The sequence below is a fragment of the Echinops telfairi genome, unplaced genomic scaffold (genome assembly GCF_000313985.2).
Source record: "Echinops telfairi isolate 266 unplaced genomic scaffold, ASM31398v2 ScPeMD7_7421;HRSCAF=8459, whole genome shotgun sequence".
Taxonomy (NCBI): domain Eukaryota; kingdom Metazoa; phylum Chordata; class Mammalia; order Afrosoricida; family Tenrecidae; genus Echinops; species Echinops telfairi.
Window position 1 is genome coordinate 21,490,856 of NW_022111321.1, and position 11,875 is coordinate 21,502,730.

At 43.6% G+C, this 11,875-nt stretch overlaps 2 protein-coding genes across 2 annotated transcripts in view; both read left to right on the forward strand.

Annotated features, from left to right (window-relative positions):
• DIXDC1 (DIX domain containing 1) overlaps positions 1-3,529 on the forward strand; it is an 84,198-nt gene extending 80,669 nt beyond the window's left edge. Inside the window, exon 19 of the mRNA XM_013006248.3 lies at positions 307-3,529. Coding sequence (XP_012861702.2) covers positions 307-387 — 81 coding nt within the window. The 3' untranslated portion in view covers positions 388-3,529. The remainder of the gene's footprint in view (positions 1-306) is intronic.
• Positions 3,530-4,699: 1,170 nt separating this feature from the next.
• The window catches only part of DLAT (dihydrolipoamide S-acetyltransferase), a 31,736-nt gene continuing 24,560 nt past the window's right edge, over positions 4,700-11,875 (forward strand). Inside the window, exons 1-5 of the mRNA XM_004708970.3 lie at positions 4,700-5,039; positions 5,430-5,531; positions 6,277-6,401; positions 6,574-6,721; positions 10,438-10,564. Coding sequence (XP_004709027.1) covers positions 4,767-5,039; positions 5,430-5,531; positions 6,277-6,401; positions 6,574-6,721; positions 10,438-10,564 — 775 coding nt within the window. The 5' untranslated portion in view covers positions 4,700-4,766. The remainder of the gene's footprint in view (positions 5,040-5,429; positions 5,532-6,276; positions 6,402-6,573; positions 6,722-10,437; positions 10,565-11,875) is intronic.

An 11,875-nucleotide genomic window follows, 5' to 3' on the forward strand; every position in this document is an offset into this window, starting at 1 on the left:
TAACTTTAGTGACAACACCAAAGGATCATAGCCTCTTTTTTTTTTTAATAAATCTATAATTTTTATTAGGTGCCATCAAGTCAGTTCCAACTTCGCAAGTCCATGCACAACAGAACCAAGCATTGCCAGTGCTTGGTCATCCTGGCAATCCTTCTGTACTCGAGCTCAGGATCATAGCCTCTTACCTCAAGGCTTTCTTCTGCCCTTTCTCATACTTTGTTAGAGGTCTTATTTTCATCAATAGTGGTTTCTTAGCTCTCCTGCATGATTCTGTTATTTTTCATTACGGCTCTTTTCTGTCTCCAGGTTTTCCACGATGATGATGCCATTCCTGGATGGGAAGGGAAAATTGTGGCTTGGGTAGAAGAAGACCATGGAGAGATTTAATGCTGGTTGTTAGATTGGGGCCATGTGGAACTTGGCCCCTCCCTGGCAGCTTCACTCAGGAAAGGGGACTAACATCAGAATACTTAGAAGTTTCTAGTTCATGTTGCCAAAACAGGAGCTTCGCCATGCGTAGTGGCCACAGGCCAGTCCTGTTTCTGTGCCTGGCATATTTGGTACTTAAAATCCCCATCCAAATGTAGACCATGGGTTCTTCTGGAGTTCCTTGTCCGTGGGAACGCAGTGTTTTGGTTTACACTGAGGACAACAAACCGGAGGCCTTAACTAATGGGGATGGATGATCCCGCCCATTTAGGGGCATGGCTGCTATTTTCTGGAATCTGGGACTTGGATACATCATTCCTTTGTGTTATGGTATTATTTTAATTGGCCTTGATGTTTGCAGCAACGAGTCCCAGCATCTACTCACAGACAGAACAAAGGTACCAGCTTTTCTGCTTCCTTGCAGCTACTGCAAACCACGAATAACTCATAAGGTGGTACCAAAGCTGAAGGCCCTGCCCTTCATTCATCTTTTGGACTGGACATGGATGGTGCTCAAGTGGAATGGAAGGAAAAAGGACTACCCATGTTGACTGCATGGACAAAGGGCTGCTCATGTTGTGCTATACTAGCCTCAAAACCATAATTAAGACTTTAGGATGACTCTCATGTCTTAACTGGTCCTGTAATTTTGTCCTTTGGCCCATGCAGGGCATAATTCATGTACTGCTAGTTCTCTCTGGCGACTCTCTAACTTTAGAGCCATTTCATCTTTTTTTGCAGCTGATGAGCTTTGTGTTTGAAAGGAGTAAAGAGTAAGTGAGAAGCTCCTTAAAGATCCAGGCGGGTATGGAAAAAGGGGCTGCTACCCCTATCTTCTTGACTTTCTGTGTCTCGTCTTTTGCCAGCAGGCTCATGGCATCTCCTTTGCAGTCAAAAGGAGGCAGATCATTGATTTTGTGTTTCTTTGTGATTTATGAGTATTCAGCATGAATGACGGACTGGTCTTTCCTCTTGTCATTTCAAGGCCAGGCGTTCTTTTCTATGATTATTTAGTATAGATTGATCCTTTAGGGTACACTAGAAACCATGGGGCATGGAGCATGAGTTATGAATGGCAGGGTTGATTCTGGGTGAAAACAACCAGAATCCTTTTTCATATGCAACATTGTCAAATGTAGAAACTAAGAGTGTAACTTGCAGCAATTACTTGTAACCTAGGTTTTTTCCTTCACCCTCTTAAAGTGTCTATCAACCAATCAGCCATAATTACACACGTATTCCCCAAAGCAGTCTGCCTGTGATCACCGTCGTACACTGCCAATCTGAAGAGTCGGACTGACCAGTTCTGGGTTCTTGACCTGTCTCCAGTTCATCTTCCATTCCAGCCATTTCGACAGACGACTCTGTGCTCTGAGATGATGACATCTTGTTTTATATCGGTGTGTCTTTTTAAACAGCTCAATGTTTGGAGACTTCTTTTGTACTCATTTGCTTTTTGTCTGAGAACCATGTCTATTTTTATAACTTGAATGTGAGTTCTGTATACTGTATCCATTTTCTAGAGAACCCAGTAGCTTTTGTACCGGTTCTTCTTACCACCCCCTGTGGTGTCAGAACAAGCTTTATTTTATTATGAGTGTATTGATAGCAAACGAGTCCTGTTCCAGTTGTAACCTGCCAGTTTTAGTTGTGGAGGTAATGTTATGTAATCCATGTGATTAGAAGGCAGAAGGAGCTCAAAAGACACCTGAAGTTCTTTTATTGTATGTTTACCTAATATTCTTGCTGTTAAAGAATTTCTCATTGGAAATGCCAGAAGTCAATAGCAAGAATAATTCATCGTGAAAGCAAACAAGAAAAGTGTCACCTGCTTTTGTTTTCCTCTAATAAGTCTGGAGAGTCTTCACGTCACATATTCCTTTATTGCATGTATTGTATTGTTTTGCTATAAAACAGCATGAGAATTATCAAGCCAACATTTTGTTACTGTGTTTCCAGTGCAGATTATCTTGCAGGTCTGTCTCCTAAATGTGGTTTTGCTTGTCAGTTTTCTTTCAGCAAACAGGCCTACTATTATGCGGAATTAAACTTTTCAGAGAAAATTGAATCAGAAAATTTCTAGGTCCTCTATGTTATTTATTATATAGGTACCTCTGTGTCCTTTGGGAAGACGCTTCCTGGTCTCAATCCCTCCATTGCAAGCTGAAGTTGAGTTCAGGGGACAAGCTCCCCTCCCATCCCCTTTAAGCTGGTGTAGCACGGGTAAACCTACTGTGTGCTTTCGTGTCAAATGTGCTGGTGATCCTCATTCCAGTTTCTACAGGGAGAGGAGCCTTCTGAGGAGGACACTCATGAACTAGTGGTTCTGAAGTCTGAGGTGAGGCCCTGTGGCTTCACTCCAGGAGCCCTCTTGATGTATTCTGCATATTGTCCCCTAGAGGAGTTCATGGATTAGTCTAGCTTAATACTGCTGATATTCCCGTTCCTGGAGAAAATTAAGGAACTAGAATGTTTACCAAGAATTCATAAAATGATCTCGCAACCGTTTTGGATTGAAAAATAAATGGCCCACTCCGAGAGATTAGGAGAAATTCCTTAAAACGTTGTCTTGAGAACTGATGTTCTTGCTCAGTTCCCTCAATTTGAGGGGAGTGGAAAACTTCATAGTTTGCATTTAAAGAATCTGGGTTAAATTTGCTTTGCACTGGCACGCCTATATACTTACCTTCTTGACCATGATGGATATAAATTATGGAAACTGCAGTACATCCAATCTGAGAGGCTTCTAATTACTAAAAAGCACTTAAGTTATAGTTATTATTTTCATCTTTTTCTATAAAATGAGCATTATGATTGCACACTACTATGTCTGAATTTATGTTAGAGGTATCGCTTGCTTAAAATATATATGTAAAGTTATATTTTCTTAGAAACATGGAGGTTTTCAACCATTGCTTTCCAAGAGACTTGTGTATTCTCCTTGTTTTATGCTGTTTTCATAGACTGTTATAACAAAGGTTTCTGATTATCGAAGTGATAACCAGTTTCAACTGCCTGTATGTACCAGAGATTTGTGTACTAATTAAAAACAAAAACTGCAAAAAACCAAACCTGAATAAAATGGAGTTTGCAAACTAAATTACCATTAATCATCTTCTTGATAAAGATTAGTCAATAAACCACTTACATTTAATGAAAGTAAATCTCAAGTGATCTCCCAGTAGTATGTTTACTTTCTACTTGGATAGGGAAGATAAGGATTACTTTATTGCTACAGAGAATTTGCTATTGGTATTTCTAAGTATAAAATAGGAGATTGCAGTGATACCTCGGTTGTCGAACTCATTTCCTTCCGAAGTTGGGTTTGAACATGGAAAAGTCAGAGAACTGAACATATTTTTCCCCTAAGAAATAATGGAAAACCAAATATTAGTTGAAATGGACGCAAGGGCGGTGTTTAGGCTTTTTTTTTTTGGACACATAAGGTCACCACGAGTCACAGTCGGGAATGGACAGCAGCTGACCATCCTCAGCTCCGCAGAGAACTAGGAAGAACCCTACCAACAAGGCTTCTGCAGCTTGACAGTTTTGGTTTTTGGTATGAAGTCTGTCCAAGACATTTGGTATTTAAAGGGGATTCCCTGGTAAACCCGTGTCTTTATACTTGAATATGCTTAATCCTGCTCAAATCCACCTTCAATATGGGAATCTTCCGCTTGGCTGCTCTTCACACTAGGTGGCTGGAAAAATCTGTTCATTCCAGTTTCCAGCCGGGCCACTAACCTGAAATGCAACCGCGGTAACCCGGCAGAGCCGGGGCCGCAAGCCCGGCTAACGGTGGCACAGCCGAGGCGGGCACAGCCGAGGCGGGCACACCTAGCTCCCCCTCTTTCCGCCTCAGTCTGCCGCGGCGCCCCCGAACCCCGCCTTTAGCCTGAGATCTCAGGTCCCCAGCCCTTCCACAAAACTCGCCCAGCCACCAGGCCAGCCTCGCCGACCACTTAGCTTCGCCTTCCCTCCGCGAGGCCAGCCCTTCCCATCCGCCGTGGCCCCTCCTCTCGGCGGGCGGCTTCTCACCTGTCAGGCCCCGCCCCGTGGGATGCCTCTCCTCGGGCCCGGCAGGGCCCGACCCTCTCCACCCGTGGCCCCGCCCGGAACGTCCCCGTGCCGGGGGCTCCAAAGTAGCCGCCCCCGAGGAAGAGAGGGCGAACCGGGGGCACATTGCTGGCGCGGGCAGCAGGCAGCGAGACTCTTCAGGGCCCGCTTTACGACAGCGTGCGGCTGCGTGGCGTGCTTGACGGCAGCGTCGTGCTGCTCTCGGAGAGGTCACTCCGGAGAAGGCGTCGTTGGGTTTGGGCTGTGGGGTCAGTGGCAAGATGTGGCGCGTCTGTGCTCGACGGGCTCGGAGTGCAGCCCCAAAGGCGGGATTCGGGGTTCGGGACACGGCCTTAAGGGAGGGATCTGGGGGTCTGCGTGTGACCTCGCGATCTGGCCCGGCTCGTTGCCACAGCAGGATCACGGGGAATGGAGGGGTCCGGGCGCTCTGCAGTTGGAGCCCTGGCACCTGTGCCCCACCACGGAACCGCTTCCTGCTGCAGCTCTTGGGGGCGCCCGGCCGCCGCTGTTACAGCCTCCCTCCCCATCAGAAGGTGAGCCCCCGCCTCGCCCTGCGTGGGACCCCGTTGCCCTTCACATTAGACCGGGGCTCACATCTCCCTGAGGCCCCGGTGAATGTCATTGCCCTTTCCGCTCTCCCCTCCTTTGCTGTTGGTCTCGAGCTTCCTCCACCTCTTCGATCCCATTGAAAGGAGAGCCCGGGGCGCTGTACTATATGTCAGCCGGGACGCGCCCCGCCAGACCCAGGGGACCGGGGAGCTGGACACCTGTCACTGGAGAACATTGGCCTCAGATGGGCAAGAACTGTCACGATATCCCCAGGATCCAGCGTGTCATGGGAATCCCGTTGATTGAAGCCTTACACCAGACCGAGAGTTTGGTCCCCCTTTTGAAAATTAGTGTTTCTCCTTTTTCTCTCCTAGGTTCCTTTGCCGTCTCTTTCCCCAACAATGCAGGCAGGCACCATAGCCCGTTGGGAGAAAAAGGAAGGGGAAAAGATCAATGAGGGCGAACTCATTGCAGAGGTGAGTTGTTTTAAAATGGGATGGGTCTAAGGCAGTGGTTCTCAACCGTCCTCATGCCGCGACCCTTGAATATAGTTCCTCACGGTGTGGTGACCCGCCAACCATAAAATTATTGTAGTTGCTACTTCATAACTAATTTTGCTACTGTTATGAATCATAATGTAAATATCTGATATGCAGGATATATTTTCATTGCTACAAATTGAATATAATTAAAGCACAGTGATTAATCACAAAACCATATGTAATTATATATTGTGAAATATTTATTTCTAATTACAAATAAATGAAATTTTGTCTTGAAGCACGCTGGGTACTCGTATGTGGGCTTATCTGCACGTGGGCGGATCCGCTTGGAGATGGATCGAGGAGCGGTGTCTCAGTTCCTAAGACCATCGTTGGAAATATGTGTTTTCCGCTGGTCTTAGGCGACCCCCGTGAAAGGGTTGTTCGACCTCCAAAGGGGTTGAGAACCACTGGTGGAAGGGATTGACTTGACATGAACTTTCAGGGTGCTTAAGAAACGATTGTGAGATTTGTTTTCTTTTTAACATTTTTATATTCGAGACGATTGGTTAGCTCAGTGGTCGGCATTTAGCCAAAACTAGTTTTCAGCCAAGAGTTCTTTTAATGATTCGTATTTTTAAATCTGTGGTAGTTGAACGGTATGATTCGAGACATAAACTGATAAATAATAAACTTTATACTGGCCGCACCAACCTAAACCGCCTTTTTGTCTTTCGAGGTTGAAACTGACAAAGCCACAGTTGGGTTCGAGAGCATGGAGGAGTGTTATATGGCAAAGATACTTGTGGCTGAAGGTACCAGAGATGTTCCAATTGGCTCAATCATCTGTATTACAGTTGAAAAGTGAGTGGTGCCCTGATATATTGTGGGACTTCAGTGCCAAGTGGAGTGTGTTTTTTTTAACTCAAGATTGAGAAATCAGGAATAAAAGGCTTCTCTGAAAGCTGCTTCTCTGGGAGCTGATTCTGCTTTATAACCAACCCCTTTATATTTTTGCATTCTCTCTCTTCCTTAGGCCTGAGGATATTGAGGCCTTTAAAAATTATACTTTGGATACCTCGGCAGCACCCACCCCACAAGCATCCCCAGCACCAACCCCTGCTGCTTCACTACCTACACCTTCTGCTCAGGCTCCTGGTAGCTCATATCCCACTCATATGCAGGTGAGGCTCAGCCTCTGAGTATTGGCTCTGGAGAGTTGATTATTCATGATTTTCCATTGTGGCTATCACATTCCTAGAAACTAGTATTAACTGTGGCTTGCTCATGTCATTTTGGGCTAAATAGAGATTTATGCATGAAAACAATTTTTATTCCTAGTTGTTATATCCAGGTATGTGAACTTGGACATTTCCTTTAACCATTCTGGGGCCCTGTGTAGCATTGAGGATAATGTTTGCATTTCTCATTTAAGATCTTTATGTTAAGAATTTTGAGGATGATTTATACTTAATCTTTATTTCCTGTGTCAATAGAATTTTTAGTAGATATCAGGTACTGTTGGTCTTTTCTTTTGATATATGATGTTCTGTTTTCTAAGAGTGGGTTACCTCGTCCAGTAGTATTAATAAACCAGAAAACTGGGGAAAAAATTAAAAAGTTAGAATGGCCATACAGTCATTTGCTGCACAGAATATGTTTGTGCAACTTCTGGCCATATACTTGAGGTTACCACCCCTCGTCCCCACCCCCCCAAAAAAAAACAAAACCAAAAAACCCGAATTGTGCTGGGTGGAGCAGAGCTTTCGTTTAGCTAATTGAGCATCAAGCAACTCACTCTGAGTTAGTGTACTCAGTGGCAGGTTCAGGTTCCCCCAGAAAAGGTTCTCTCTGGTCACAAGGAATTTTATGTAAAAGCAGTTTTGCTCGACCCTCTTTTTTTGTGATGGCCGATTTAAGAGAACAGCATGCGGCTGTAAAATTTTGTTCCCTGCTTGGGGAAAATGTCCCAGGAACTGTTGTGATGTTGAACACAGCTTACAGGGACAGCACTATGGGAAAAACTCTCAAGTGTGTGAGTGGTTTTCTCATATCAAAAAGGTGAAATGTTGATTGATGACAAACCTTGTCCTGGACATTCAACAACTTTCTGAAAGGACAAAAATGTTGATGCATAGTGCATTTGGACTTTGCTCCACCAGGTCAGACTGTTAATTTAGCTTTCTATTTGGAGGTTCTGAAAAGATTGCATAACAATGTGGGACCCAAAAGGCCTGATTTGTGGCAGAAGGGGGGCTGGTATTGCCACCATGACAATGCACCTGTTCATGAAGCCATCTCAGTGCACCAGTTTTGGGCAAAAAATAGCTTGCCTCTCTTGTCCCATGCGCCTTTCTCACCCGACCTTGCTCCATGTGACTGTTTTTGTTTCCACAAATGAAGAGGGGCGTGAAAGGACAGTGGTTTGGCAACATAGAAGAGGTGAAGAAAAAAAATGAGGGAGGTGCTGTCAGCCATCCAAACAGATGAGTTTGAAAAATGTTTCCAAGAATGAAATCGCAGATTTGATGTATTAAGTGTAATGGAGAGTACTTTGAAGGTGATAAAGGTTGTTTTTACATAATTTAAATACATAGCTTTGAAAAAAACTTCCATTTTGAGGTAGGTACCCCCTCATATGTAGCTATAGCCATATTTTTATGTTAATAATACCAATGGACACCATTTTGTGATGCACATCAAATCACCATTATGATTACTGTGTTATGTCAAAAATGTTTCAGTGTTCCTGGAAGTATGTCATTAATGTTTTTTATTCATAGAAATACACTAGATATTAAGACAAGCATTTGATTATTTGACATGAGATACAAACCACACCTAACTATTCTGAATTATGTGCATATTTGACTTAAAGACAGACCTAAGAATAGAACTTGTTCACAATCAGGGATTCCTTGAATAAAATATTGTGTTTGCACATTGTCCAAATCACACAATGCCCTGTTTCACAGGCTGTGTTGTGGATGTTAAGTGATGCGTACAATAGCTTTATACAGTAGCACTGAAATACAGCTGAAGGATGGTCAACGGAACCACTTCCAGTAACTAAATCACTTTCTTAGACATTAGAATTATTCCATCTGTATTTGTTTGTTGTAGAGCTTGGAAGTGGAAAAAACCCAGCCTTCTCTTTTTAAAGGATTAATACTAGAACATCACCTTTATTTACTATATTTGTGGAAATTTCTGTATAAGAATTTTTTTTCCTTTGCATATATAATTCAACAGTATGCGCTGTTATTAACAATCACTTATGATGATGTTTTGCCTGGTGTCAACTCACATGTTTATTTCATCATGTTTAGCAAATTCTGTCTAATGAAGTAAGACAGTTCATTTTTCACTATTTTGTTTGTGATTTTGTGTGCAAATGTTAGGATTTTGCCCTAATTATATTCACTAAATTAAGCAGATAAACAGCAAGAAAAGCCATTAAAATTTTTTTTAATTAGAATACTAAAACTTTAGGTTTTTATTTCCCTTTTTGATATATCACTGATTAAAATGATTTTTCACTCAGCATAATCCTGTAATTAATTAGATTCAACAGATGAAGAAGACAGCCAGTGAAGCTCATAATAACTAAGTAAGCATTCATACTCAGTGGACATACAAGCCAATGGAAAGGAAACCAATATATATATTTTAATTAATTAAAAAATACTTTTATTGGGGGCTCTTACATCTCATCACAATCCATACATTCTTCCAGTATGCCAAGCACATTTGCACATATGCCACCATCATTTTCAAAGCATTCTCTTCCCACTTGAGCCCCTGATGTCAGCTCCCCATTTCTTCCCCCTCCTTCCCCCCCCCCTCCCCCCTGAACCCTTGTTATTATAGATTACTTTTTCCCTATCTTACATCATCCGCTGTTGCCCCTCACCCACTTTTCTGTTATTCGTCCCCCTGGGAGGGGGTTCTCGGTTGATCCTTTTGATCGATTTCCCCTTTCTTCCCCCACAATCCCCTAATCCTACTGGTATCTCTACTCTCATTGTTGACCCTGAGGGGTTTATCTATTCTGGATTCCTGGGTATTGCGGGCTCTTATCTGTAGCAGTGTGCATGCTCTGGTCTAATCCGATTTGTAAGGTAGAATTGAGGTCATGATAGTGGGGTGAAGGAAGCACCAAAGAGCTAGAGGAAAGTTGTGTGTTTCATTGGTGCTATACTGCACCCTGACTGGCTCATCTCTTCCCTGTGACCCCTCTGTGAGAGGATGTCCAACTGTCTACAGATGGGCATTGGGTGTCCACTCCATGCCCCACTCCACCATTCACCTTGGGTTTGGTTTTATTCCGGGTCTTAGATGCCTGATACCCAATCCCATCGATACCTCATGATCATACAGGCTGGTGTGCTTCTTCCTTGTGGGCTTTGTTGTTTCTCAGCTAGATGGCCGCTTGTTTATCAGCAACATTTTATTTAGATAGACCACACGATACTTGGGTTTTATTGTGGTGGAAATGATTTTTGTAATCCCACTTTGGAATGTTTGTTTGTTTAATCAAAAGATATGCTAAATAGGAAGCACAGTACAATTTTAATAGCCTGAACTGATCTAAGTTAAAGTGAAGATAAGCGCTATGCTTATTTATTGAGGAATTCGTGTGAACTGGTTAGAAAGAAATCTTTCATGTCTACCCAGTGTTTTCAACTTTGGGGGGTTGTTTGGAATCTGGTTACTAAAGCTTGTGATGTGAAGGATGCTTTAAGTGTGGCAAGCTATTGAGACACTGAGCACTTACTGTTCTGAGGGCATGGTGCAGATGGGAATGTGGATTGTCACAGTTACAGTCCTTCCAGAAAGTGATAGAACCATGCCTGGGTACCATTGTGACCAAAGCAATAATACATGTTTCTCTCTATAGGTGCTTCTTCCTGCCCTCTCGCCCACTATGACCATGGGCACAGTTCAGAGATGGGAAAAAAAAGTGGGTGAGAAGCTCAGTGAAGGAGACTTACTGGCAGAGATAGAGACCGACAAGGCCACTATAGGTGAGATTTCTTCTACTCTTACCGAATGAGGGAGGCACTGAGTTTTCTAGTGAGGGAAGAGGGTTGTCATTCTAACGTATAATGAGTGAATGATGACCTGGACACGTTTAAATCCGTGGAATTCATTTCCTGGGACGGGACATTTTATAGCAAGAAAATTCATAGTTAGATTTGTCCTATCCATACCATATTTCAATGAACCAAGGGTATGCCAACTTGGAGATTGCTAACGTGATAGCAGGACCGCCATCCCCTCTGCGAGAGGGAAGGAGAGGGAAAGCAGCAACCCTCTGACGCTGGGAAACGACCGTGGATCTAAGTTGACGTGGAGAGACTCTGGAACCAAGGGGCAGCTGGTCTTCATAGCTTAAGAGTCACTGATAGGTTATCTGCAGTGAAGTATTATTTTATCTTGGAAATGATGCTTCCCATCGTGTGAAAAGGTAAAGGCTAAAGTTTAACAAGCACAGCAACAATTTAACAGTGATCTGCATTATAATTGTTTTTGAAACTGAAAAATTCCAACTTAAGCATTAAAAAGGTGAAGCTAAGCTCTGATTCAGCTCATATATATTCTTAACATAGACACTCAACCTAGAAACCAATCCCATTGCTGTCACGTTGATTCCACCTCCAAGGCCATAGCGACCGTTTAGAACAGTAAATTGTCCCCTAGGGCTTCCGTGACTAAATATCGAAGCAGGCGGTCTCAGCTTTCCCCCGTGGAGCAGCTGGCAGATGTGGACCGCCGACCTCTCAGTGGGTAGTTGAGGGCTTAACTACTTGCACCACCAGGGTACTTTGTATATAAAAATATGCGTACATTTTCAGCTAGCCCATCACAGTTCCACGCCCCTCCCTTCCTATTTATTTGTGTTCACCAACACAATCTGTAACAGCATGTCTTCCCCTCTGCCCCGCAATCACCCCTACAGGAGAGATGCGTCCGTTCCTGAAGTTACGTTGGGAGATCGCTGCGCCCTCTGTGGTGATTTTTCAGACTGCGTCCCTCCCCCCCCATGATTGCTCTGTGCGCTGGGTACTTCAGAGAGCAAGCTCTGTTCTCTGCAAACCACCCCCACCCCTTCAGGAGCAGGTCCTCTTTGATCTGATGCATGGTGTACTGTTGTCCTTCCTCGGAAGATTCTTTTTTCTTAGAAGAAAAGATTCTATTCCTTAAAAATCAAACAAACAAACATGGAACTGCTGCTTTCTTTTGCATTTTAACTTCAATACCAGTGTTACTGAGCTACATGAGTATCTGGACTCTATTATGGCCCTGGAGCTTACACACACACAGCGCCCACCGCC